Here is a 25,275-nt window from a genome sequence, read left to right on the forward strand (position 1 = left end):
GGGATCCACGTGTCCGGCCAACACAGACGTGTTTCCCAGGCGCACGTCCTTGCCTCCCGGCCATCCGGCCTGGCCCGGCGCACATGAAAGCGCGGTGCCGGACAGCCCCTCCCGGGCCGATAGCATTCCAGCCTCGCATTCCAAGCCCAGCCCCGGGCTTCCCGCTGCCGTGCCCACGTGGGAACCGTCTGCTTGCTCCCTACCCCCCAGCCGCCTGCTTCGGGGTCTGCCTGGGAAGCAGTGGTGGGCCCCCCCCAGCCCAGCGAGGCAGGTTCACAGCCAAGCTGGGCCCAGGGGCTGCAAGGGCTGCCCCATGCCTGCACCCTTCCTGGCCCCAACATGCCCCTGCATGGGCGAGGAGGTGGCAGGTCCCCCCCCAGCTGCCCTCCCTGGTGGTAGGGGGGACACGGAGGTGCTCCTGGTACAACAGTCCCCTCCCCGCGCTGCCTCAGAGCAGCGTGAGTCAGAGCTGCAAGCAGCCCCAGCGAGGAGCTGGGGTGGGGCTGGTTGAGCAAGAACCGAAACGAGATCCAGATGTGCGCTGGGGCGGGTGGGCACGGAGCCAGCAGGGGCGGGCAACGTGCCTGGGAGAGAGAGGGGGGGCTGGCACTCCCGCCCCTGCCCTGCACCCCGCAGCAGGGGCCGGGGGAGGCCAACACACTGGAGGAGGGGCGCTTTCCTACCAGCCTGGGGGCGGCTGGAAGTGCCCCCGCCTCAACCACAGACAGACGCGCTGTTCTGAGCTCAGGCCCTGCTCTGGCAGTGTGTTTGGCTCCAGCCGGGTGCTTGCTTCCCCCAGGAGGAGTTTGGGGAGGTGCATAGTGCCTGCAGGGAAACTGAGGCAGAGAAAGAGAAGAGTTTAGGGACCTCACCGGGTAAGTCAGCCGCACAGAGACCTCCTCCCTAAGCCCCTAAAATTTAGCTCCCTCTGCAGAGCGAGAGCCCAGGCATCCAGGCCCCCCCCAGTCCATCTCACTAGCACCCCAGGGCTGGGGGCAGAACCCAGGCGTGCTGGCCCTCAGCTTCTCCACTCCAATGCAAACCGCTCCCCTCCCCCAGCCTCTGCTCCCAGAGCTGGGAGAGAACCAGGCCCTGGCGCCCAGCCCTGGACTGCTTAGGCTAGGGAGGGGCCGGGTACAAGAGCCTGGTAACCCCGGGGGGCACGGAGACAGCAGCACAGCTGGGCGGCCTGGAGAGGCACAGGCAGTAGCTGGCCTTCCTCCCCCGCCCCCCAAGAAAGGGCTGGTGAAAAATATTCGACCTCTTCCCTCGACACACACACACACACACACACACACACACACACACACACACACACACACACACACACACACACACACACACACACACACACACACACACACACGCACCCCCCCCCTTTGGTGGGGGAGAGCAAGCAGGGAGGAGTGGGAGAGGCAGCCAGACCAGCATGGAAGCCACAGCGTGGGGCTGGGTCAGGCGTCCGGCACCCTCACACCACCTGAGCACAGCCCGGAGGGATCGAGGAGTGACACCCCCTCCACCACCCCCAAAATAAAGCCACAGTCCAGCCCCCTCCTCACAGGGCCAGCCACACATCCTCCCTCCGCCTGGATGCAGGATGCAGGAGTGAGTCACGCTTCCTCCAGGCCCCCGGACAAGGCAGATGGATACGATTAACAGCACCCCCCCCCAAATCCCTCCCCCACGAACCTGGCCCAGCCCTGAAACAATTGCAGCTAGGGCAGGCCAGCCCAAGGGCTCCCCAACAGACAGGGCAGGGAAGGGTTGTTCAAGCTGGGTCCTGGTTTCCTCCCCCACCACAAATGCCCCAGGGGCAAAAAGGACAGTGCAACACCCTACAGCTGGGGGTGGGGGGTAGAAATACACTTGTTTTGGGCGTGGCAGGGGGCTGCAATCGGGCTTTTTGCCCTAGAACAACTTGCTCCCAGCCCCAACCCCAGCTGGGACTTTCCCCCTTGCCTAGCTGCAGCAGATACTGGAGGAGGAGGTGGGGGGGCAGTGCCTACAGCTCACATTCAGGGGATGCCTGTCAGAGCCCCCAGCGTAGGGGGGAGGCATGGCTTGAGGGCCTGGGTGAAGGCAGCAACTGCCAGGGAGGCTGCAGGGAGTCGCTGCCCTGCAGCCCAGGGACAGCACTCCACCCCCATCCTGCTCTGGGCTGGAGCATGCAGAGCCAGCCTTACCCCATGGTGTGGCAGGGTTGGGAGAGGGAGCGGCCTAGGAGCCACCTCTGCTTGGATCCAGCTGGGACAAAGCACAAAGCGACAAATCTCTCAGCAGGCCCTGCCCTGTCCCCACCTGCCTTTGTGTGCCATGCCCTGCCTGTTTACCCTCCCGATGCCTGTTGGGAGAGGCCGCTGGCCAGGGGAATCATGGTAAAAAGGGGCAGCAGTGCAGGGTCCCGCACACCTGGTCACTGGGGGGGGATGGGAAAGGGAGCAGCAGCAGCGGGCTCCAGTGCCAGCACTGCTCTCACCAGGCATGGGCCACCTGTGACAGCCCATGGGGGCCGTGGAAGCCAGGTGAACGCTGCTGCCCTCCCCAGCTCTCGGCAGAGCCCCCAGGAAGCACAGACCCGGGGATGCTAGCGCATTGGGGTTTTATTCGTCACGTCACTCGGTTGCGATCACAGGCCCCGGCACCCCGCAGTCCCCAGCTGGCTGGTCAGTCCGTGCAGTGCTGCCTGGCGGGAAGGCAGCAGCTCACTTGAAGATCTTGCCCTGGTTGAAGGCTTTCCCCACGTGCTTGAAGTCACCCTCCCACAGGAAATACTCCTTGACCAGCGTCTTGCACTCCTCGCTGTCTGGGTCCAGCTTCCGCCAGGTGTAGGACTCGTAATCCACCTGCCAGTCGGGGCTCAGCTGGGGGGAGGCGAGAAGAGCAGTGTCAGCAGAGGGAGGACACGCACGTGCACCCACCCACCCAGCATAACACACCCAAGACACAAACTCACCGGGAAGGCAAGTTCCTGGCCGCGGAAAACCCAGATGCCGGAGATGCTGCTGTCGTTGTTAGTGCCGAAGAGGATGACGCTGGAGAAGGCGTTCTTACGCAACTTGTCCAGGCGCTGGAACATGCCTGCGAGAGGCAAGGGGGAGGAAAACTGTCAGGGCAGCACCCCAGCACACCCCCAACGCAGTCAGGCTCCAGCTTGGGGGGGGGGGGAAAGAGAGACAGGACAGGGGGATGTCACCTGTGATGAGGTTGCAGCTCATGAAGGTCTGGGAGAGCTCGCTGGGGAAGCGGTACTCGGCGAACCAGATGGACCAGCCCTCCTTGTCGAAGTGCTCCCAGAAGTGGGGTAGCGCCACCGTTAACGTGTCCTCGTTAGAATACTTCCGCTTAAACTCGTCCATGATGAACGGGCTGGGGGTGGGGGACGGTGGCTTAGTCAGTTTGAGGGTGGGCGCCAGCCGGGCTCCCCACAGCAGCCCCCAAGCCCCCCCTTCCCCAGCAGGACGTGCTGGGCGGTGGCCCAGTGCTCTGCAGCACGTGGCAGGGTGTGGGAGCCGGGGCACTGCGGGCAGCTGCTGCCCCCTGGTGGCTCCAGCTGACTCAGGTTCCCTCCCTCTGGTATGGAGGGGCTGGACCGTGCCCCCCCTTTCCCCCAGTTTGTCCTGACAAGGCAGCTCTGCCCTGCTCCATCCAGGCGCGCAGAGCCGCCTGGCTGCAGCCCCAGCCACTGGCATGAACAAAACAGGTGGCAGGCAGCCCAGAAGAGGCCAGGAGAGAAGGGGGGAAAGGAACAGAGACCCAGCTGCCTCCCGCTAAGCCTGGAAGACACATGGGAGGGGTGGAGGGGGACACCCCTCGGGTGCACTGGTCAACACCCCCCCCTCCCCCCACGGGGTCCATCCCCACCTCTTAGGCAGGTGTGCGAAGGGGTCCTTGGTCTTGGGCTCAGCCGCGAGGGCCTGCTCGCACTCATCCAGCTCATCCTCGGGGGCCGGCTTCTTGTCCTCCTTCTTCTCCTGCTGCTGCGGCGCCTGCTGCTTTTTGTCCTCCTTTGCTGGTTTCTCCTTCTTGGGGGTGTCTTTCTTGGGCTGGTTCTCAGCAAACTTCTTGGCTGCAGTGGAAGCGAGGACAGGGCCAGCCTATGAGGAAGTGCTGGTGCGGGATGGGCCCCCTGCACTAGCTCCAGGTGCAGCCTGGGCAATGCTGGCGAGTGGCTGCTCCTGGGAGGCAGGAACAAACCCCGACACCTTGGCAAGGGGACTCAGCCAAGCTCCCCCCTCGCAGCCCAGGGAGCTCCTCACCATCAAACTGGGCCATTTTCTCGCAGAGCTTCACCTCCCCCAGCACGGCCTTGAACTGCGGCTGGTTGATGCAGGTGACGAACCAGCGGTTGGTGTTCACATAGGGCTGGCGGAAGGATGGCTCCAGAACCTGGAGGGACAGGCCACCAGTCAGCTGGGGCTGGCCCCATCGCCACAGCGTGTAGAGGATCTTGGTTCCCTTCTACCTCCCCCACAAACCTTGGCGGCTACGCAGCACACACAGCGGCAGCCTTCTGTTGTCCTGGACACCAAGAGCTCCAGGCCAAGCCAAGTGATCCGTCTAGACAGCAGCCCCTGTCCAGAGCCTCCAAAGCTGCCAGCCCCCTCCAGAGCTGCTGGCTACGGCCACGGAGCCACCCTCCCCCCACAACCCGCACCTGCTTGTAGAGCCAGAGGAGGGTACAGACGACGGTGATGTCAGCCAACGTGATCCGCTCGCCCACCAGGAAGGTCCGAGTCCTTAGGTGTGCATCCAGGATCCCCAGTACCCGCTTCACCTCCTCCTTGGCAAGTTCTGTTGCCTGGGGGAGCAAAGACACCAGATCAGCACCCAGGCCAGAGAAACCCATGCGGAAAAGCCTCCTCCCTAGCTCTAGCCCATCCCTTAGGTGCTCAGACACTAATCCAAGAGGCAGTCAGCACGGGGAGGTCTCCGGCAGGGGAGCTCCCGCTGCAGAGCACAGTCCACCCAACTACCCTGGCCCGGGCATCCACTGCAGCAGGGGAGCCCACGAGCACTGGGTGCACCTGCAACCCACTCGGGCAGTCGCCAGGGTCTCACCTGGGGGGACCAGAGAAAGAGGCAGGTTGCGGACACCCCACGCCCAGCCATTCTTAAGGCACACCTGTACATAGCTAAGCCCAGCACCCCTCCCCTGACTCCAGGTCGAAAGACAACAGACCTCAGCTACCAAACGCCTCTGAGCATCCACCTAGCCTCATCGCCAAGCAGCCAGGACCTCGCTCTGTGCCTGGGGCAACAAAGGCAGTAGGGGAGCAGGAAGCCCACAGCCGACAGAAATGACAGCGAATCCCAGCCTTCACCTCACCGCAGGCCCCTGCAGGACAGCCCTGTGCCCCCCGCTCCAGCCCCGGCTCCCACAGACCTGTTTGTTGTAGTGCATGATGCCCAGTGTGGGGAAGACCCAGGTGCTGGCAGGGGGGACGACGTCGCTGTCTGCAAAGCTCACCCACTGGAGGACCTGGGCGGCGGCCTCGGCGCTAGCACCCCGCAGCTCCTCGTTACTGACTGAGAAGGGAGCCCACAGTCACCAGCAGCACAAGAGCCCCCCGTCCCTCCCATCTTCACTGGGGAAGGAAACTTCTCAGCGCTCTAGACACGTGGCGCTGCCCCCAACATCCATCCCCCCAGCCCCAAACCTCCGACAGACTCAGAGCTGCCTGGACCGGAGCCCCCTGAAGCTGGAGAGGGACCGGGCTCACCGTAGTACGCGATAGCGTTGCTCTCAAACACGCAGAACCCATCGTCGCCTTCGAAAGCCGGGACCTTGGCAGAGAAAGAGGCGTTTACCAGTAGGGTACGGGAACCACGGATTGTGGGTACGGGAACCCACCTTCGGGGCACCCCCAGCTCCTAGGAGTAGCCTTTCCCCCTTGCCAAGCTTTGGAAAGAAAAACTCCCCTTACAAACACCGTCCGAGCTCCCCTTGGGGAGACGCACGGCTCCCCTCGATGCGAAGCGGGACCCCTTGCCCTCCACCCCCACAGCGCAAGGAGCCGGGGCAGAAGGACAGCGTGGCAGCGGAGCCGTGTCCGATTTCGATGACTCACGGCTGGAAACCTGGCAAAGCCCCCAGCCAGATCCCATCCCCCCCCCCCCCCCCCTGTGGCGCCGTTACCCACCTTCCCGACGGGGAACTTCTTCAGGAACTCGGGGGTCTTGTTGGTCTGCCCGAAGTGGAACTGGGGGGGCGTGGAGAGGACCTTGACCTTGGCGCCGCTGAACTGGGCGGCGATGAGCGCCTTGAAGGCCCGCCAGTTCTCGGGATAGGTGTACAGAGTCTGTGGGGCGCAGCAGGGGGTGAGGGGAGTCGGGCAGCGCCCCCCCCCCCCGCACGCGCACACAGCGCTCCCTCGCCCCCAGCGAGGCACCTGCACCCCTCACTCGAGGCACCCCGAAAGCCCACCCACCGTTGGGCACTGCCCTGCCCCACCCCCAGCAGGATCCTCAGCCCCCCTCAACCTAGCCCCCCCCCTTTGCCAACTCACTCCTGCAACAGACCCACCGACCCCCGACTGATCTCCTCTGACCCCCCCCACACACCCCTCAAGACCCCAACCAAGGGGTCCTCAGCTCCAGCCCATGCCCCCCCCACTTCACACCTTCCTGTGCCCCCTTTGCACAGCTTCCCCCCCCCCCACGCAGCACAGTGCCCGGTGCCAGCTCCCTGCTTGGCACCAGCACCCCCCCCCGGGACCCCAATCCCCCCTTTTACTGGCCCAGGGGCCCCCAGCACCTCTGCTAGGGTCACGCCCCCCCCGACCCGGTCCCTGCCCGAGCCCCGCCCCCCAGGGAAACCCTCTAGGGGCCAAGGCCTGCTGTCACCCGAGCCAGGCCCCCCCCCCACACATCCAGGCCCCGCAAGCGGCTCCTCCGCGCCAGCTCCCGCCAATAACCGCCGCAAAGGGACGGGCCAGGGCCGCCCTCGGCCGCCCGCCCCGCGCCGGCCCCGGCCGGGCCCCCCCCGGGGCGGATGGGGCCGGATAGCGCGAGGGGGCGGGGGCCCCCGCACTCACCCCGGCCACCGCCATCTTCGCGAGCGGAGAAAGGGAGGCTGCCGTAAAGCGCGCGGGGGAGGAGGTGGCGGGGCCGTAAAGCGCGCGGCCGCGGCAGCACGACAGCTGCCTCCTGCCGCCGGCGCCGGCATATGACGTCACAGCAGCGGAAGGGGCGTCTCCCGAGGGGCGGTAGGGGGGCGTGGAGGAGCTTGCGCCTGCGCGGTGAGGCCTTGGAAGTGGTAATAACGCGCTTCTGTCACACGGGGGCGCCCGCGGGCTGGTCCTGCAGCTGGTCCCACGTGCTGTTCCCAGGGCTCCTCCACGCCCCAAACCCCACCCCCCCACTGCTGTCAGCTGGGGGGCGGGGTGCTGTTTTCAGGGAGGTCCCAGTCCTCCCAGACCGCCCTGGGGTCCCAATGGGGCTGGCCAGGGTTGCAGGGTCACTGCACCCCCTTATCCCAGGCTCATTCCCCAACACCCCTCCATCCTACTGCAGCTCTCCCCAAACTCCCACCCTGTGCCTGTACAGCACCTAGCACAGCAGAGTCCTGGCTCTACGGGGGCGGGTGCTTCAGCACAGCCCAGCCCCAGGCAGCCCCCCTCTGCCCCCCTACACCCTCCCACTCCCACGAAGCAGCTTCGGGTCACGGGAGGGAGTGGGGAACAGCAGACACACCACAGCGGTGTATGAAAAGCAGCTTTTATTGGGAGGAAGAACAGGCAGGTGTGGACCCGGCCCCCAGGCCTGGGCAGGCCCACGCCGGACCCCCATAAATAGGGCAAGCAGTGCAGGGGGGCAGAGGCAAGGCTCATCCCAGCTGGAGCCCAGGGACACAACCAGAGGAACGGGCTTGTGCATCAGCTCACGAGACCTGAAGGAGACATGGAGAGAGAAGGGTGGATGTAGGAGACCCTGGAGCACCATCGCCCAGGAGCCCCCACCTGAGAAAGACTGCAGCCCCTCGGTGAGCAGAGCCCGACCCGCGGGCACCAACTGTCAGGAGCACCAGTCTGTGCAGGTACGCAGGGATAGGGGCAGGCCTGGAGCCAGAGACGAGACTCACCCAGATAGTCGTCCATGAGGGAGCCGATGGCAAACTGCAAAGCAGGACACAGGTGTGAGCACCGCGTATGCCCCCCGCCCCCTCCCGCAGCCTGGGACTGGAGCCCCCATGCTCCCACCCCGCTGGCACTGGGACAGCCCCACAACTCCTTCCCACCCAGCTGCTCCAGGCCCACAGCCCCTCTGCTAGGAATGGGGTAGCTGGGAACCCGGCTCCAGCCCCACAGAAAGAAGCAGGCAGGACTCACGATGTCATTCTTGTCCACTCGGGTTCCCACAATTTTCAGCCGGATCTCGTCGTCCTGCTGGATCACGATGTCCTGCAGACACGTGGAGCCCAGGCGAGACTCATTTCTGCACCCTGCTTCCCCCTCCCCCCACACCACGGCAGCCCCTGCCATCTCCTCCACAGGGGAGAAGGGCTTCAATGACATGAATGCCTCTCATCACTAAGATGCCATTTGCAACCAGCTTGTCCCTCTCTTTTCTGGTTTCAGAAGTTTTTTGAAGGAGGCTGGATGGTTTTACAGATGAATAAAGTGAGGCACATGCGAGGGGAAAGTGACAGGGCCCAGGCCACTCAACAGGACAGTAGCAGAGCCTAAAGCAGACATGCCCCGTCCCGGCCTTCCTTGTCCCAAGGAATCTCATGTACTGGAAAACAGCCACCCTCCTGCCCCTTGCCCTGCTCTGGGGCACCCCCTAGCCCCTACCTGAGTTTCTACCCCAGCCTCCCCAGTGCCCCCCAATGCTGCCAGGTGCCCCCAGGGAGCACCGTCAGCCCCAGCTCACCTCGTCCACCGTTTTATAGCAGGGGGGGTTGGAATTGGGGTCGAACTCCATCTCAGAGGGGATGGACTATGGAGAGAAGGACAGTCAGCTGTGGTGGGCTCCCAGGTCTCACCTGAGCCTCCCAGACCAGAGGCAGCCCCCAGCCCCCTCCCCAGGCAGTGCTTACATGGCGGGAGATGAAGCAAGACATGGGCCCGATCTCAGTGAAGAGCCCAACCTGCGGGAAGAGGAGGCAGCAAAGCTGTGAGGGCCACGGTGACAGTCCTGGGTTTGGGCAACGCGGGAGCAAGGAACGTAGGGGTCTCGGATGTGGTATCTTAGGGTGGCCGTACGTCCGCCCGCCTTGCTCCTGCACTGCAGCAGGTGTCCACCCGCCCGCCTGGCGCACCAAGCTGCTCGGCCTCGCCGCTCAGGACTTCTGCCCAGCCAGCCAGGACCAGCCTGCAGAATCTGGCACTGTCCCAGCCAAAAATGGGACATCTGGTCACTCTAGTCCTGGGGGACAGAGGCAGCACGCCCCAGCCTCCAGCAGCTTCTACAGCCCCCCGCATCCCAAGACAGATGGTGCAGGGCTGCAGCCCTCCTCCGCACCAGGGCTTACACCAGAGGCTTTCCTGTGCCCCGCCGCCCCTCACCTTGTTGACCTGGGTCACCACCGCATCCACCACCTCGCCTTTAAAGGGCCGGAAGACGATGGCCTTGTACTTGACGGGGTAGAGCACGAAGCCGCGGCCCGGCTGGATGACGCCTGCCCCGATGTTGTCGATGGTGGTGACGGCGATGACGAAGCCGTACCTGCCAGGGAGGGAACGGGGCGGGGAGGGACAACACCAGTCTCGTTAGGACATTAGATCATGGTGGGATCCCCTCCATCCACGTGTCCCAGCTCCCTGTTCTCCCCCAACCCAGCCTGGCCTGGCCCCCCACTCACTTGCCCGTGCAGGTGCCCTCCACCTCGGTGAAGAGCTTCTGCTTCACCGTGTTGAGCAGGTTGGGCCCGAAGTAGCGCGGGTGCAGCAGGATCTCGTGCTCCAGGGAGATCTGTTGGGGCAGGACATGGGGTGGTCACAGACTGTCACAGGGGCTGGGACAGGCCCCCCTGCCCCCACCCACTCCCCTCCTTCCCCAGGACTGCCCCCCCATCACCCCCCCCAGGACTGCCCTGTCAACCCCCCTCCCTCCCCCCATCAGCCCTCCTTCCTCCCCCCAGGACTGTCACCCTCCCGCTGTCCACCCCCCCAGGTAAACCCCCTTCTCAAGGCTGGGCAGCAGTGCATGCCGGGAAGCCTGGTTGCGCTGGGGGTCTCCCTGGGGCGGGGTCCGCAGTGTCCCAGCCCCGGGGGCATGGGGGGGGGGGGGGGTTCCGCCACTCACGTGGTAAAACATCCTCCTGAGTCCCGACGTCTCCGGACCGGAAAGAACCCGCAACACCGCGCTTGCCCCCGATTGGCCGCAGCCCCGCGGGAGCCCCGCCCCCTCGGCCCGTAACAGAACCCCCACGGGAACTAATTGCGCATGCGCTCAGCCGAGGGACAGCGAGCTGCAGCGCATGCGCACTCGGGGCAGAGGCAGGCTGGCTGCGCGGCCGCCATGACACCAGAGGCACCCAACGGCGCCTGCGCGCGGCAGGCACAAGGGGGCGCTGCGGAGCCCCCGGCAGGGGCAGGGGCGGGGCCCGGGGCGGTGATTGATAGCGCGAGGGGTGGGGCGTATGCGGTGATTGACAGGCCCAGTGGCATCAGAATTTGCTTTATTGTCGCTCTGGTTACAAAAATAAACTCTGGAAAGTGACAACTGCAATGCACAGGCCCCCCCCACTCCCACTCCTCCCCCCGCAATGGCCCAGCTGCAAAGCCCCCCAAACCCACTGCAACCCCCTGCAGGGTGCAGCCCCCCCCTCCCCCAGCCACATAGGAGCTGCTCAGAGCCACCGACCCCCCCACCTCTGGCCCCGCGTTTGGCCCCTGGGGAGGGCTGCGTCCCCTTGCACCCCCAAGGCACAGCCCCTGTGTACAAAGCCCCCTGCCCCCCCATCCCCACGCAGGCCACCCCCAGGGCTAGCCACTCAGCCTAGCTTTGAACCCCCTTGGCCCACATCAGTATGCCCCCCCCCCCCCAAACCTGGGCCACAGCCCCCCAGCCGGGCTCAGTGCAAACTGGCAGAGGCGCCGTGCCCCCACAATGCCATGCAATCCAGCAAAGCAGCCCCCTGCCCACCCCGTCCCGCCTTCCCGCCACAAGGCCCTGCTCCTGATTAGCCCCGATTCTTCCTGCCCCAGCCCATGACCTACCCCCCAAACAATGCCCATTGCCCCTGCTGCTGCCCTGAGCACAACCCTCCCAAGACCCCTCGCCCCCCCCAGGCAGGGAGAGGGCATCAGACCCTGAGATTCCAGTGCAGAGACCCCCTGGCCATAGCTGCAGCCATGGGGTGCCTGGCACTAGGCAGCTACTGCTGCCCCTTCTTTGGCTAATAGGGTCCCAGCCCCCCCAGGTGGGGGGTGGGAGCCACCTGGTATCCCCAGCTGTCCAAAGCAGTCCAGGGGAGGAGGGTGGGGTCCCAGGCTTTCCCCCACCCTCAGCGGGAGCTGCCCTCAGTGCCTGGCAGCACAGCGGGGCTTGAGGCTGAGCGGCTCCGTGTAGGGAGATTCCCAGTCCCGGTTGAACACAGCGGCCAGCTGCTCCCGCAGGGAAGGCCCGGGTGTCCCCGGCTCCTCGGTGCTCTGATTCACAACCAGGCCCACGCCTGCGGTGTTGATGAAGTAATCCTCCGACCAGTTCGAGGTGCCTACGGGGAGGGGGGGAAACCAGTGATAAACACCAGTGCTGCTTGGGATTGGGCAGGGGAGGGCTCAGCTCACCAGAGAGGTCCCCAGAAAAAGGTGGAAGCCAGGGGTCCGGGCTCCCAGCTCCTCCCTGCTCCAAGCCCCCACGCCCACTTCCCTCCCAGGGCTGGGGAGAAGCCAGGTGTCTACGCCTCCAGCCCCCTCCCAGCACTGGTGCCCGGGCTTACCGATGTAGGCCACGCGGTCGGTGACCATGTACTTGTTGTGGTTGACACGGGCGAAGGGGATTTGCTTCTGCTGCTCCGTGGCCGGGACAACGAAGAGTTTCTGCAGCAGAGGTGGAGGGAGCGGTAGTGTCACCCCCTACCCCAACCTCCCCCCCAGCTCTGAAGTGACCCCTGCCCCTCCCTGGGCTGGGATCCTCTCCTGCAGCTCCAGGACTCACCACCTCGATGGGGCAGCCCAGGGGCTCCCGGTGCAGGATGAGCAGCGACTCCAGGAAGGGGAACATGGCGCGGTCAGAGTGAGGCCAGCAGCTGGCCAGGAGCCGCACGCGCACCCCCCGGCCGCAGGCTGCCTCCCGCAGCGCCTCATCCAGCACTGGCCAGAACCTGCGGGCAGCCGGCGCTGGTCACGGGGAGAGGCAGAGACCTCTGGGAGTCGCATCCAGCCCCAAACCCCTGCCCCACGCAAGCCAGCCCCTGCGAACTCACCTATGGGCACAACAATGCAATCACCTCCAACCCAACCACCCGAGCCTGCCCAAAGGGAAACCAGGGGTCTGTCTGCCAGCACCCTGCTCCTGTGGGAGGGGCGTTAAATATGCCCCAGAGACCCCAGGGCACCCACTGCTGAGGAAGACAACGCCCACCCCGCACCCTGGTCTGTACTAATCTGACCAGAGGAAAACTTCTTCCTGCCCCCTGTGCAGCATCAGTTTGACCCTGAGCAGGGGGCACGACCCTCCAGCCAGGACACTCTGGGTTGAGTCCCAGCAGAAGCATTGGCACAACCCAGCCACTGCCCCCAGCCTGGGCTGCGGCTGACACCAAGCACCACTGCAAAGAGGGAGAAATCTTGATGCAAGGGGAAAATTCCCTCCCAGCCCCATGTGGCAGCCAGCAAAACCCCAAGGCCTGGAGATCACAGGCATCACTGCTCCTAGACTTCCCCCAGCCCGTGCCGGTCTAGTCCGCGGCTACCTCTTGGGAGTGCAGAAGGTGCACTGGGGCACAAAGTCCATCACGGCAACATGGATGAAAGCCTGGGCATCCGCGATGGTCTCCAGGATGGCCTCGAGGTCAGGGGTGCGGCCAGCAGAGCACAGGGCCGGTGGGGCGCTCTGGGGTTGGGCACAGACAGTCTCAGAGCCGGCGCAGCGAGGTCGCCTGGGCGCAGCTCCCCTTGCCCCTCCTCCCACACCCCCCAGGCACTCACGGAGAGGAACAGCTGTGTGGGGACACCATTGAGCTGCAATTTCAGGGGCCGGCGGAGGCTGGACAGGGCAGCCAACTCAGAGGGCCAGGCCGCAGGCAGGGGGGTGCCTGGCCCTCCCAGTGCCCGGTAGGTGCCGAAGATGCGGCCCAGGTCACTGGCCACACAACTGCAGTTGTAGAGTACAGCGCCCAGCTCCTTCACCTGCGGGCGGGAAGGTGAGGTGGGGGTGAGCATGTGGCTTCCTGGGCCTGGGCCCTGAGCCCTGCACCCGCAGCCCCTGCCCCATCCCAGCATCTAGCCCCCAGCACCTGGCTACAGCCCCCTCCCCATCTTCCCATGTGCCCCTGGCCAGCTCACTGCCAGCACGTGCATGTGCACCTGCCCGTGTGCCCCCACGGTACCTGCGTGAGCGAGCGCCAGTCCATGTTGGCGCTCCCGACATAGACATGCTTGTCATCCACCACCCAGAACTTGGAGTGCAGCACCCCGCCCGTCAACCGCTTCATCTCCACAGAGCTCACGTTAGCCCCTTGGGGGGGAAAGGGAGGCGAGATGGACGTCAGGGGGCTGGAAGCCCCCCTGCTCTCAGCCCCCAGCCTACCGGGGGCTCAGGCAGCTCCAGCCAGGCTGGAGCAGGGTTCTGGTTCCCTCCTAGCCCCTGAGCAGCAGCTACCTTTGCTGGCCAGGTCCTGGGTGTCAGCATTCGACTCCTGGGGGCTGTTCACAGCCACATTCAGCTGCACCCCGCGGGCTGGCAGGTCCCATAGCCGCTCAAACACCTCCCTGCCCTGCAGGGAGCACCAGGAGTAGGTCAGGGTCAGCACCGCTGCCCCTCCACCCCCCAGCAGTGTCCTGTCCCCTCCCCCTGCCCCGAGCCTGACCTGCCAAGCAGAGGTCTCCGTCTTAGACGTGTCCAAGTCCCGCAGGGTGAGGTAGAAGGCAGCAATGTCCACGCTAGTGTTGGCGCCGCCCAGTAGGTCCATCCAGGCCTGGTGCACGGCAAGGGGCCGAGGGCTGCCAGATGGGTAGTCCAGGCCCTCAGGGAGGCTTTCCACGAGCATGGCACTGCCGTGGCCGTGGAGAGAGACCAGGTCAGAGGCAGGTGAGGGTCATAGGGTGCCTGGCTGCTGCCCCACCAACCTTCTTACCTGCACTGCTGGCTGCAAGGCACCTCGGGCTCGACCCCCCAGCTCTGAACCAGTGGCCACCGGCCCACCAGCCCCAGGGCCAAGACCGAGCTGCCTTGCTCCCACAGGTACCAGCCGGCCACACCCAGCAGGACTGGGAGGGCCAAGAGACAGCACCAGGTGCAGAGGAAACGCTGCGAGGAAGTGGGGAGAAGAGAGCAGACTTCAGCACGGAGCACTGGGAGCCACGTAAGGCCCCTTGAGAGCCCCCATGACCCAACCTGCGCCTGCCCCTTCCCTTACCTGGCTGCACTTTCCAGGGCTGCTCCGCATCCCACCAGGCACCTGCCGCCCAGCCAAGCTCATCTCTGCCGCACCTGGTGGCCTGGGAGCATTGCTGGCTGCACTCCCAGGCAGCCAGAGAGCTGTGCCCTGCACCCTGGGCACGTGGCTGGTCACAGCGCCTTGCCGCCGGGGAGCTGCGACCTCCGGGGCTGGGGCCAGAGCCGGGGCCGAAGCTGTCTCCAGCACCCGCAGCCGGGCTCTTCCATCTCGCACCACCTGCCAGTCTGGGCGTGGCTCCTGCAGAGAGGCACCACTCAGAGGGGGCCAAGCTGGGAGGCAGCCCCCCCAAGCACACCCAAATCCAGCCCCGCAGGGAGAACGGTGTCCCCCGACCCCTAAACTCAGGGTTTGGGGGTAGAGAGAGAAACCGGGAACCCCAGATTCATGGGCTCCACTGAGCGCGCTGCCAAGGGGCACCAGGTACGATTCAGCCCCAGGCTGGGGCACTTGGGGAGCGTCTGACCAAGGATGCCGGGATGGGATGATGGAGCCCCTCACCTGGGCAGCCTTGGCACTGTCGCCGGGACCTGGAGCGGGCTCTGCCTTGCCCTCATCCTCTGCAGGCATCTGTAGCCTCTCCAGCCTCACGTAGGGTGGCAAGCAGGGCTCCCGCCGCCCACTGCTCCTCTGGGACAGGCCCCTCTTCACAGCGCTGCGAGTATCCTTGTCCTTGAGCTGCGGCAGTGGCGGCTCCCGGGCCAGCGTGGGCAGGGGCTCCGGGGCCAGCGGAGCAGGGGGGTCGCTGGCTGGCGGGGCCCAGGTGGGCACCGGGGGCAGGCGGTGGGCTCGGATGCTCTCCCGGGGCTGAAGGGGGAGCGGGAAGCTCTGGCCATCGGCTTTAGGCTGCTCCAGGGGCATCTAGAAGGAGAGAGAGGAGATCTCAGCTGAACCCAAGAGCCCTCATGCTGGGGGAGAGCGTGGCCCCCTGGAAGTGGGGGGAGAAGGGATCACATGACCAGCCTGGCTCAGCGGGGCCTGCTGGGAAGGCAGCAAAGGACTCGGTAGCAGGAGCTGGGAGAAGTCCTGCTAAGCAGAGAGGAGTGGGGGAGAGCAGGGAGGGGCACTTCAGACCCAGAAAGGGGGGACCCTGTGCTGGTGCCACACGGGGCCCAGGCAGGCCCGATGCTGGTGGCGGTGGGGCTGCGCTGGCCCCAGCAGGGCGGGGGAGCGCTGCTGGGTCCTTCCCCAGCCCCTCCTGCCTTCCTGCAAGAGCCAGGTGTTTCCTGCCAGACTTTTATCTTCCCCGCCAGCTGCCTCTCACTGCTCGGGGTCGGGGAGCAGGGGCCATGTCATGGCTCCTGAGAAGGACAAGAGCCGGGGGGGGAAGGGGGTCCCCGGGGTCAGGGGAGCTTCGCCCCAGTCTCATCCACCTGGCAACAGTGCTGCCGGCTGCACCCTACCTGATGCTCCATGACCATGTTCCCGGCTGGCATCGGCACCCAGCCTTCATCCCGGGCATGTACAGAGCCTGGCGCACCACGGTGCTGGCTCATGGTGGTGACAGGTCTTCCCGTTCCCCAACAGCACCCACCCCAGATGCGGTCGCAATCTGCCAGGAGCCCCTGGCTAAGGCAGGGTCTCCAACCTCGGCTGGGACGAGGGAAAACCCACAACCTTGTTGCGGCAGTGACCAGCAGGGCAGGGCAGGGCAGGACTTCCCCTGCCAGGCTTCCTGCCCCCCTCCTCCCCCGGGGCCGTGCCCCGCTCTCACCGTGGGCGGCAGCTCCGCCGTCTCCTGCTGCCGGCGGCGGGAAGACCTGCGCAGCGGTGTCCCAGCCGGCTCTTTCTTCTTCATGCCGGCCGCAGTCAGTCGGGGTGGGGGCCGGGGCCGGGGTCAGGGGTCACGGGCAGGCTCCGGCTGCGGGGAGGGGAGAGGTCGCGTCAGGCTCGCCCAGACGTTGGGATTCAAACCGCCCGGAAGGGTTGAAACGACAGCCAGCAATTGGGTGCCGCCTGCGGCCGCCCGACCCCTAGCGGCAGGCAGCGCCTTCACAGCCCGCCCCCCACCCCGCACCTTGTTGCCCCTCCTGCCTTTGCCCCTCCCCTGTCCCTTTTGCCCCCCCATGCTCCTCCCCTCCCTCTCTGCCCCTCTCCTCACCCTTTTTGTCCCACCCGCCCCCTTTTGCCCCCACCCCCTCCTTCTGCCCTTCTCCTGTCCCTTTCCCCATGTGCCTTTTGCCCCACCCCTCCCCTTTTCGCCCTACCCCTCATCCTTTTTGCCCCACCCTCCTCCTTTTGCCCCAACCCTATTGCCCCGCCCCTCCCCCTTTTTGCCCCTCCTCACACCCTATTTTCCCTCCCCCTCCCCCTTTTGCCCCTCCCCTCACCTTTTTGCCCCCTCTAGCCCCAGCCCTTCCCTTTTTTGCCCCTCCCCTCACCCTCTTTGCCTCCCTCCTCCTTTTACCCCACCCCAACTTTTACCCCCCCTTCTGCCCCACCCGCTCCTCCTTTGTCCCCCCTACCCCCTCCATTACCCCTTTTACCCCTACCCCGTTGCTCCTCCTCCGTCCCTTTTGCCCCGCCCCCCTCCTGCCCCGCCCCCCTGGCTGCCATGGAGACCGAAGTCCCGCCCCAGCTCCGGGGATTTGCTCCAGGAGAGTTCGCCAATCAGAGGAGAGGGCCTCTGGGAATGACAATGGCAGCGACCAATCCAAGGGCCGGAGCGCGGGCACCGGGTGTCAACTGAGAACCAATCGGAAGCAGGGGAGTTTTGAGCGATAAGGGTCGAAGGCCAATTAGAGAGCAGGGGCGGGGCCCCCGAGAAAGGCCCCTCGGGAGAGGGCCGCGAAGTGTGAGCCAATCACCGAGGGCCGCACCTAAGCGACAAGCCCGCTCAGCCAATCACGGCGGGAAGGCTGAAGAATGACAGGAAACGGCAGCCAATCGGGAGCGGAGGAGGCGGGGCAGCGTCGCGCGGACCGTCCACCAATCGGGCGGCAGGGGGCGGGCCCATCCAGGCCGCTGCTTTGTGGTGAGTGGGGACGGGGGAACTCGGGAACCGGGCGGCCCGGAGCCCCGGATCCGGCCCGCGGGGCACGCCCCCGGAACCGGAACCGGCCCGCAGGCCCCGCCCCAGCCTAACCAGGCCCAAGCCCCGCCCCCACCCGGGGTGCTATGGGGGGACCCCCATGGACTGGGGCTCCCGGGGGGGGCAGGGCGTCATGGGGGGGCAGGCTGTGGGGAGCGGGGTGCAGCTGCCTGGGTACGGGGGTCATGACCCCTGGGGTGGGGGTATAGGGAGGGGGTGTCACGGGGGTGCAGATGCCTGGGTCCAGGGGTCACCCCCCCCCATAGCCCCCACTCCGGGGGTCTGACCCCTGGATCTAGCCATCTACACCCCATAGCTCCCGCTCCGCGGGAGTGCAGATGCCTAGGTACGGGGGTCAGCCCCCCGGGGGGGGGCGTGTCATGGGGTGCAGATGCCTGGATACAGGGGTCATGACCCCTGGGGCGGGGGCTGCAGGGGGAGGGGGTGTCGCAGGCAGCAGTTGCCTGGGGGGGGGTACGCAGGGGCTGGTTCAGGCCGGCGCTGACCCCACGTCTCCTCCTCTCCCCCCGCAGGGCGATGCCCGGAGCCGCCTGAGGGTCGGTCCGCGGCCGGGGGGCCAGCGCCGGCATGGAGTTCCCGGAGCACGGGCGGCAGCTGCTGCAGAGCCTGCGGGAGCAGCGGCGCCAGGGCTTCCTGTGCGACTGCACGGTGCAGGTGGGGGGCGCGCAGTTCCGGGCCCACCGGGCCGTGCTGGCCGCCTGCAGCCCCTTCTTCCACATGTTCTACCGCGAGCGCCTGGACGCCCGCGACCTGGCCCGCGTCAACGGAGACATCGTCACGGCCGCCGCCTTCGGCCTCCTGCTCGACTTCATGTACCAGGGCACGCTGGCCTTCGAGGCCGCGCCCGTGGAGGACGTGCTGGCCGCCGCCAGCTACCTGCACATGAACGACGTGGTCAAGGTCTGCAAGAAGCGGCTGCAGGCCCGGGCGCTGGCCGAGGCCGACAGCACCAAGCGGGAGGACGATGCCGAGGCTCTCCCCAGCACCTCCAAGGCGGCGGTGGTGCTGCCACCCTGCCCCGAGGCCCCACCTGGCCCCAAAGCCGGCCCCTGCGAGAAGGCCGAGCCCCTGGCGCCTGCCGCGGATATGGCCGACACCACGCAACCCGGCATGGAGGGCGACTCCCCGCACGGGGCCCCAGCCGCCCCCGACATCTCCCTGTCCAGCCCCAGTAGCTCCACAGAAACCCTGCCCCATGGCTACTTGACCCCCGCAGGCGCCATGGCTGGGCTGGCAGCCGAGCCACGGGCCGGGGGCACAGACAGCTTCTACCCACCAGGGCCCGTCAAAGTGAAAGTGGAGGCTATTGTCATCTCAGATGAGGAGCCGGATGTGGCCGAGCCGCGGAGCCTGGAGAGCCTCTTCCCCCGCGAGACGGGCCCAGGCGGGGGCTGCGGGCGCCATGCTGAGGCCTTCGAGGAGCCGGCGGGGCTAGAGGAGGCATCACCCGAGGCCGGCTTCCTGGCACCGGAGACACTGCCGCCGTACCACATGATGTCAGTGCCGGGCAGTCAGGCCTACCCTGGGCTGGTGACGCCGCCCCTGGCAGAGCCCATGTACCTGCCCGAGTACGAGGCGCACAGCGGTTTTGGGCTGTTTGCTGAGGACGTGCCGACTTGCAAGACCTGCGGCAAGACCTTCTCGTGCTCCTACACGCTGCGGCGCCACGCCACCGTGCACACCCGCGAGCGCCCCTACGAGTGCCGCTACTGCCTGCGCAGCTACACGCAGTCCGGGGACCTCTACCGCCACATTCGCAAGGCCCACAACGAGGACCTGGCTGCCAAGCGCTGCAAACAGGACCTGGACAACCCCTCCTAGGGCCGGGCCAGAGTCCCCCGCTGCAGGGGGCTGGGGCTGGGAAGTCACAGGACTCTGCTCCCCCCAGCTGTGGGGCGAGGGGACCCCGTGTCGAGCGCTCAACCCACCCACTGTCTTCCAGCCCCAACCAGATGGGGATGGGGCCAGGCCCAGGGCCTTACATGCCACTGGCTCCTGTACATAGTTTGAATACAGCTGCCTCCCCGGGACCCACTTCAACTTGACCCCAGTGCGGGGTGGGGGAGTGTCCATGTGCTCATGGCTGGTCAGTGCTGTCCTTAGTTGTGGCTCTTCAAAAAGGGTGGAAATGAGGTTTTAAGACCCCGATCCAAAGCAGCTGCCCCATGTCTCTGAGCCCTACAGGGGGTCTGGTTTCTGTGAGCCTGCCCTGGCCTGGATGCGTGTCTGGTATTCGCCGCTGCAGCAGGCTGGGACTGGGGAGGGGGGAAAACCGTGGCTGGGACTCGAGGTCTGTAGTAAAGCCAGCACTGAGCTCTCCCACTCTCTGCGCCTTGCTCTCTCTTGCGCCGCCTGCCTCCTGCTCAGGCCAGAGCCTTCTCCCCCGGCTGCTGGGACAGGACGGGGCACTGCTCAGGCACCACCAAGCTGAGCGCTGTGGGACATGGGGCAGAGCCAGGTCCTGCATGCCTTATCTCTGTGCATGTACACCCCTCAATGCTGGAGACAGTGTTTCACCCGTGGCCTGGGTCAGTGGGGGAAGGAAAGGTGTGGATCACTTCCTCCCTTACCCCCCAACCATATACCTACTTCTGTCCCTACTCCTTCCCCCCCCAGCTCTGTCTAGGCAACCCCCACCCAGGTGACCTCAAGCCTCAGGCCATAACCCACTGGGCCCTGGTCTAGCTGCCAAAGACAGAGCCAGGGCAGGTCACAAGAGACTTTGCCTTCCCCAAGTTTCCTGTGGATACACGTCCCAAATCCTGGCCCCCTTCCCTCCCACCAGGCATCCGGAAGCCTTTACGGACTCACCAACAGCAGCCTGGGGCCAGGGGAGCCAGGACACCCCGTGCCCCACTGATCCCATGAGTAGTGGAGCTGGTGCCTTCCCTTCCCACTGCCCCTACCGCATCCCCGTTCTGACCCTGTGCAGTGCCCCTCCACCCTCCCCCGGGGCAGCTGTGTGCACGCATGTGCAGAGGGAAGGAAGGGGCCGTGCTCCCCCTGTGCAGGACCCCATCCCAGCCTCGTGGTGGGGTGCAGCAGTGGATCTGTGCAATGAGAAGGGGCAAGTCTGAGCCACGCCCCGTGGGAACATCTAAGAACCGTCCACATGGGCAGCCTGCTCCAGAGTCACTCCAGCCTGGCACAGCACCAAGCAGGATCCTCGAAGTGTCTATGTGGCTCCAGCTGGACTCGGGTGCCCGAGCCGCGGTCCCGCTCCGCCAAAGACTTCCTGCGAGGCGTAGGTCATGTAGAGGAAGCCGTCGGGGTCCCGGCTCCGGGCGTACACCTCGGCCATGGTGAGGGAGGCGCTGATCAGGCTCCGGTTGCCTTCCACCAGGAAGTAGAAGGACTGGGCAGCGCTCAGCGCCATGCGGTTCCTAGGGAGCGGGGCACGGTTACGGGGGCCCTCCCAAGCAGCCCTGAGCCCCCAGCCAGGGACCACCCTAGGAAGGCACCCGTACGCTGGCGTGGGGGGGGACCGTGCCTCACCGGATGATGGCCACGAACTGCCCCATGGTCAGCTCCTGCGGCACCAGGAACTTGGTCCTGTCCAGGACGGGCAGCGCCTTCTCCCTGGGGTAGCGCTCCAGGATCACCTGGGGGCAGAAAGCAGCACGGCTCCCCCCTGGGCCAGCCCAGCCCCCCCAGAACCAGGGCTAGAGATACCAGGCAGACCCCACCCCACCCCACGCCAGGGTCTCACTCACGGGCAGCTTGTTGGGGAACTTGGCTCGCACGGCCGCCACTTCGCGCTGCCTCGAGGCTGCGGGACACGGATGCAGGACTGGGCCGTCACGGTCACGGCCAAGGCGGAGAGGGGCCACCCCCCCCCGACCTGCCCCCCTTGCCCGGGACCGGCGCCCCGCCCCGCACCGAAGCTCTTGCGCTGCTTGAAGGCTCCGCGGCGCTCGTGCGGGGACATCGCGGCGGCGCTGCCCCCGGGCCCCGCGCGCTTATATGTGCCCGGGCCGGGCCGGGCTCCGCCCCCCCCGCCGCGCCAGCCAATGGCGCGGCGGGGAGGCGGGGCCGGGAATTGCCCCCTGCCCCGGCCGGGGGTGGGAATTGCCCCCCCCCGCCTCCTTAACCCCTCCCTGGCCGGCCCCGCCCCGCCCCGCTCGCCCGAAGCAGCCCCGGCCCCTTTGTCTGCGCCGCGGCCCCGGAGCCCCATGTCCCGCCGCGGCGCCGCGCCCCGGGCCGGCAGCGACCGGGGCCGGGTGGGGGAGCGGCTGCAGGCCAGCCTGGCCGGGCTGCTGGAGCTCGAGCTGCTGCGGGACACGCAGCGCGGGGCCGTGGCCGGAGCCCTGGGCCGGGCGGCACCGCAGGTGAGCGCCTCGGGGGCCCCCAGCGCTGGCCCGGGGGGACCGGCCCCCCACGCTGCGGGCTGCAAGGTGTGGGGAGGGGGGCTGACCCCGCTGGGGGTGGCGCAGCCCCCCAGCAGCTGTCCCTGGGGCGCGGGGTCTGCCCCCACTGCTGGGGGCTGCGTGCGGGGAGAGGGGTCGCGCAGCTCTCTACACTTTGGGGGGGGGGGGCTGCGTCTCCTGCCCCCGGGGCAGCTGGCACCCCGCTGCTGCTTGCACGGGGGGCGGGAGCCCGCGCGGCGCGGCTGGGCTGGCTCCGGAGGGAACAATTCACCTGTTGTTAGTGGCATCGGCTTCCTGCCTGGCCCTCCTGCGCCGCCTCCGCCCCAGCCTGGCTCCCTCCTCCAGCCAGATGGCCGGGCCGGGCCGGGCGCCAGCTGGGGCCACGAGCAGGTGGTGGAAGCGCGGGCAGAGCCTGGCCCGGCTCCCAGGTGAGCTGCACGCGCGCGTGTGTGCGCGCATGCACGCGCCTGCAGCCATGCGGCCATCCCCGTGGGGCAGGAGCAAGGACCGTGCAACCCCCCAGCCTCTTCCCAGCGCCAGTCAGCCTGGCTGGGGAGCGTAGTCTTTACCCCCTTGGCCTCTGAGCCCAGGGCAGGGAGCTCTTATCTCGCCTTGAGTCAGCCCCGGGGGGTCAAGGTGCAGCCAACTCTGGGGAGGGAGGCACTGTCCAGCCCCGGACACCCAGGACCTTGAGGGGCCCGGGGAGGGGGAGATGGGCCTGGTGCTGACCCCCTTCGCTCCTCCCTGCAGGTCAAGGACCCATCGCCCCCGGCTCAGCTGGACCGGAGCCGCTCGGATGACCTGCTGGAGGCCTCGGAGGCCGATTCCCGGCCCAGCTCCGGTAGGTTTGGGGCCATGGGCTTCCCCCACCAGCCTCCAATGGGGCAGGGCAAGGCTGGGGCCCTGGCTGCCTGCGCGGGGGCAGGTAGAGGGGTTTGGGGCTCAGGGAGCGGGCAGCGAGCCCTGCCTTGCTCAGCTGCCAGCTCCCCACAGGCTTCTATGAGACCAGCGAGATGGGCTCCCTGTCCGACTCCTGCTCCTCGGTGCTCAGCGACGGCGCTGGCAGCCGCGGGTCCCTGTCTTGGCTGCCCGGCCCGCGGCCCCACTCCATGGACGAGGCGGCCACCCGCATCCTGGACCTCCAGCTGCGGCGTCTGATGGCGGTCGGTGCCCCAGCTCGGAGGCCGGTCTCCACAGGTAAACACGGCCCCCCGGGATCTGCCTGTGGGGGCTGCTCCTGGTCCCCCATACAGCTCCGAGTGGCATGGAGCTGGGGACCCGTTACAGACTCAGCTGGTCCCTCCCTGGCAAGGGGTGTTCATAGGTGCTGGAGAGACCCCAGGCAGGGGCTGTGCCCAGCTGCAGGGGAAGGGGAAACCTGCCAGGTCGTGCTGAGATTCCCTCTGGACCCCAATGCAGCCGCTGGGGGGGACCCAGAGCCAAGGGGAAAGACCCTCCAGCTCCTGCCTCCCAATGTCCAGTTGTGACCCCCAGCCTGGCCCCTGTAGCCACAGGAGGGGGGAAATCCCTTCCGGGACCCCAGCCCCCTCCGCTCTGTGCTCCACGCCTCCCCGTGCCCTCCCTGCAGGTGACCTGGACTTCCTGCTGAGCCTGGGTGAGCTGGGGCCCCGGTGCCGGCCCTACAAGTGCGACCTGGTGTCCCGTAGCACCAGCGAGATCTACTGTTACCCCAGCCCACTGCACGCCGTGGCCTTGCAGAGCCCCCTCTTCACTAGCGGGCTGTCCCGGGACCCCTCCCAGGAGGACCTGAGGGAGGAGGAGGCCATGCCCACAGCTCAGAACCAGCCAGCCCTGTCGGAGGAGCAGCGCCGGGCCCGGCTTGAGCGCTACATCTCCAAGCTGGTGCTGCGGTATCGGTGCCGGGCAGCTGAGCCCACCAAGAGCCAGGCGCTGGCCTCAGTCTGCGGCTCCCCACCGGGCGCTGGCCCTGCACCTGGCTGGAAGCTTCGCCGGCGTATCTCCACCTGTTCCCACCTGCGCTCCCCTGAGGCCCCCGCCGCAACTTCGCTGGGCTCCCTCCTGGAGCACCTCTCGCTAGGCCCAGAGCCGGAGAGCTCCAGCATGCCAGCATGCCAGCCTGAGGCCCTCGCCAGGGGCCGGGGGGCCGGGGAACGGCTGTACCGGGGCAAGCACGCCTCGCGGGAGCTGGTGCGAGCGGCGGAGGGGCCGGAGCGTGGCTGGCTGGGGCCACGGGAGCTGCTGCGGCGGCTCAGCCTGCGGCGCCGGAGAGAGGGCAGCCATCGCTGTGGCTCGGAGGGCAACGTGTGCCCAGCTGCCCCCGGCCGCCCCAAGTGGGCGTCTGTGCTGGAGATCTCCTCTGTCCGGGCTGCGGAGCCCTGCTTGCCCCCACGCCGCCGGCCGCTGGCTCTGTCCACGGACTCCTGCTTCCTGGGGAGTGGCAGCACCTGCAGCCTCGGCGAGGAGGACGCCGGCAGCCTGGCCGAGGAGTGGCGACCGCCGGCTTCAGGCAGGGCCCTAACGCTCCCCACCGGCGACCCGGGCGGCACCAAGCTGCAGCGAGCTCGCTCCCTCAAGGAGCTCAAGAGGATGGTGCGCCTCTCACTGCGCCCTGCGGCTCACAAGGGCTCCAAGTGACTCGGGCACAGGTGCCTCTGGCCTTTCCCCTGCCTGGACTGGGCTCCCAGCCCTGCGTGCTGGGGCCATGAATCCCAAGACACCAGCTTTCACTCTCCTTTCTCTGGGAACAATAAAAGCTACAATGCAGCCTCTGCCTCTTCCAGAGCTGGAAAGGGACTGGGCTGGGGGCTAGGGCTAGCATGTTAAATGCAAGGTGCTGAGGGTATGGTGCCCTGGCAGGGAGCCCAGATGCCTTCCCCCTCTGCCCGGGCAGCCCGGTGCTGGAGCACCTGGGAACAGGGGCGTTGGCAGGCAGTTGTTTGCCCACAGGAGAGCAAACAGGCGATGTTTGTTTAAGGAGAAGGGAAGAGGATGCAGCCTTTAGCAAGCTGCATGAAGACACCCACTCCCCGGAGCAGGTGGACTCCAGCTTGGGCTTCCCCCCACGGCCAGCCTGGCACTGGGGATCCTTACAGAGATGAGGGAGCTGGCAGCCGGGGGATGCCTGGAAGCTCCCACTCTGGCTGGGCTGGGGTCAGGGCAGGGTAGGGGGGAGGTCGGGGCTTGGGATGCCAGGCATAGCTCAGACCCCAGGAATTAGTCGCTAGGGCAACGAGGCAGCCCAGCCATGGTCACCCTGGAAACGAGAGGCCGATAGCAGAGACCTCCGGGGCTCTCTTGCAAGCCTCTGG

The 25,275-nt window shown here is 66.9% G+C and overlaps 6 protein-coding genes across 11 annotated transcripts; 2 read left to right on the forward strand and 4 right to left on the reverse strand.

The window, feature by feature from the left end:
• Positions 1-2,585: 2,585 nt before the first annotated feature.
• Positions 2,586-7,136, reverse strand: EEF1G (eukaryotic translation elongation factor 1 gamma). The gene is made up of 10 exons (XM_019495512.2): positions 7,038-7,136; positions 6,144-6,302; positions 5,724-5,787; positions 5,387-5,529; positions 4,658-4,801; positions 4,260-4,389; positions 3,865-4,069; positions 3,197-3,369; positions 2,957-3,081; positions 2,586-2,864 (listed from the first exon to the last, which is right to left on the reverse strand). Exons 1-10 carry the CDS (start codon positions 7,050-7,052, stop codon positions 2,706-2,708), a joined length of 1,317 nt encoding a protein of 438 aa, XP_019351057.1. The 5' UTR covers positions 7,053-7,136; the 3' UTR covers positions 2,586-2,705.
• Positions 7,137-7,705: 569 nt separating this feature from the next.
• On the reverse strand, positions 7,706-10,354 carry POLR2G (RNA polymerase II subunit G). The gene is made up of 8 exons (XM_059718561.1): positions 10,249-10,354; positions 9,806-9,915; positions 9,510-9,669; positions 9,041-9,091; positions 8,875-8,940; positions 8,331-8,402; positions 8,084-8,117; positions 7,706-7,891 (listed from the first exon to the last, which is right to left on the reverse strand). The coding sequence occupies exons 1-8, from the start codon at positions 10,258-10,260 to the stop codon at positions 7,878-7,880; spliced, it is 519 nt and encodes a 172-aa protein (XP_059574544.1). The 5' UTR covers positions 10,261-10,354; the 3' UTR covers positions 7,706-7,877.
• A 677-nt stretch (positions 10,355-11,031) lies between these two features.
• LOC102565685 (5'-3' exonuclease PLD3) lies at positions 11,032-17,474 on the reverse strand. 4 transcript variants are annotated; one of them, XM_059718452.1, is made up of 13 exons: positions 17,386-17,474; positions 16,281-16,427; positions 15,068-15,427; positions 14,528-14,806; positions 14,246-14,418; positions 13,979-14,162; positions 13,771-13,885; positions 13,499-13,626; positions 13,098-13,298; positions 12,863-13,002; positions 12,106-12,271; positions 11,888-11,987; positions 11,033-11,662 (listed from the first exon to the last, which is right to left on the reverse strand). In XM_059718452.1, the coding sequence occupies exons 2-13, from the start codon at positions 16,362-16,364 to the stop codon at positions 11,469-11,471; spliced, it is 2,124 nt and encodes a 707-aa protein (XP_059574435.1). In that variant the 5' UTR covers positions 16,365-16,427; positions 17,386-17,474; the 3' UTR covers positions 11,033-11,468. The 4 variants fall into 4 exon arrangements, with proteins under 4 accessions (XP_059574434.1, XP_059574435.1, XP_059574437.1 ...); XM_059718454.1 differs by lacking the exon at positions 17,386-17,474 and adding an exon at positions 17,059-17,074; XM_059718451.1 differs by lacking the exons at positions 16,281-16,427; positions 17,386-17,474 and adding an exon at positions 15,970-16,250 and having other exon boundaries at positions 11,032-11,662.
• Positions 17,475-17,476: 2 nt separating this feature from the next.
• On the forward strand, positions 17,477-19,940 carry ZBTB3 (zinc finger and BTB domain containing 3). Of its 2 annotated transcripts, none has more exons than XM_006270971.4 (2): positions 17,477-17,540; positions 18,131-19,940. In XM_006270971.4, the coding sequence occupies exon 2, from the start codon at positions 18,186-18,188 to the stop codon at positions 19,437-19,439; it is 1,254 nt and encodes a 417-aa protein (XP_006271033.1). In that variant the 5' UTR covers positions 17,477-17,540; positions 18,131-18,185; the 3' UTR covers positions 19,440-19,940. The 2 variants fall into 2 exon arrangements, with proteins under 2 accessions (XP_006271033.1, XP_019336275.1); XM_019480730.2 differs by lacking the exon at positions 17,477-17,540 and adding an exon at positions 17,856-17,943.
• Positions 19,916-22,364, reverse strand: LOC102566159 (microtubule-associated proteins 1A/1B light chain 3C). 2 transcript variants are annotated; one of them, XM_059718555.1, is made up of 4 exons: positions 22,257-22,364; positions 21,332-21,387; positions 21,114-21,220; positions 19,916-21,001 (listed from the first exon to the last, which is right to left on the reverse strand). In XM_059718555.1, exons 1-4 carry the CDS (start codon positions 22,270-22,272, stop codon positions 20,794-20,796), a joined length of 387 nt encoding a protein of 128 aa, XP_059574538.1. In that variant the 5' UTR covers positions 22,273-22,364; the 3' UTR covers positions 19,916-20,793. The 2 variants fall into 2 exon arrangements, with proteins under 2 accessions (XP_059574538.1, XP_006271034.3); XM_006270972.4 differs by lacking the exon at positions 22,257-22,364 and adding an exon at positions 21,498-21,578.
• Positions 21,706-24,730, forward strand: LOC102566394 (dapper homolog 2). The gene is made up of 4 exons (XM_059718438.1): positions 21,706-21,946; positions 22,736-22,826; positions 22,979-23,182; positions 23,574-24,730. Exons 1-4 carry the CDS (start codon positions 21,791-21,793, stop codon positions 24,599-24,601), a joined length of 1,479 nt encoding a protein of 492 aa, XP_059574421.1. The 5' UTR covers positions 21,706-21,790; the 3' UTR covers positions 24,602-24,730.
• Positions 24,731-25,275: the final 545 nt, after the last annotated feature.

This window comes from Alligator mississippiensis, chromosome 15 (assembly GCF_030867095.1).
Source record: "Alligator mississippiensis isolate rAllMis1 chromosome 15, rAllMis1, whole genome shotgun sequence".
Lineage (NCBI taxonomy): Eukaryota > Metazoa > Chordata > Crocodylia > Alligatoridae > Alligator > Alligator mississippiensis.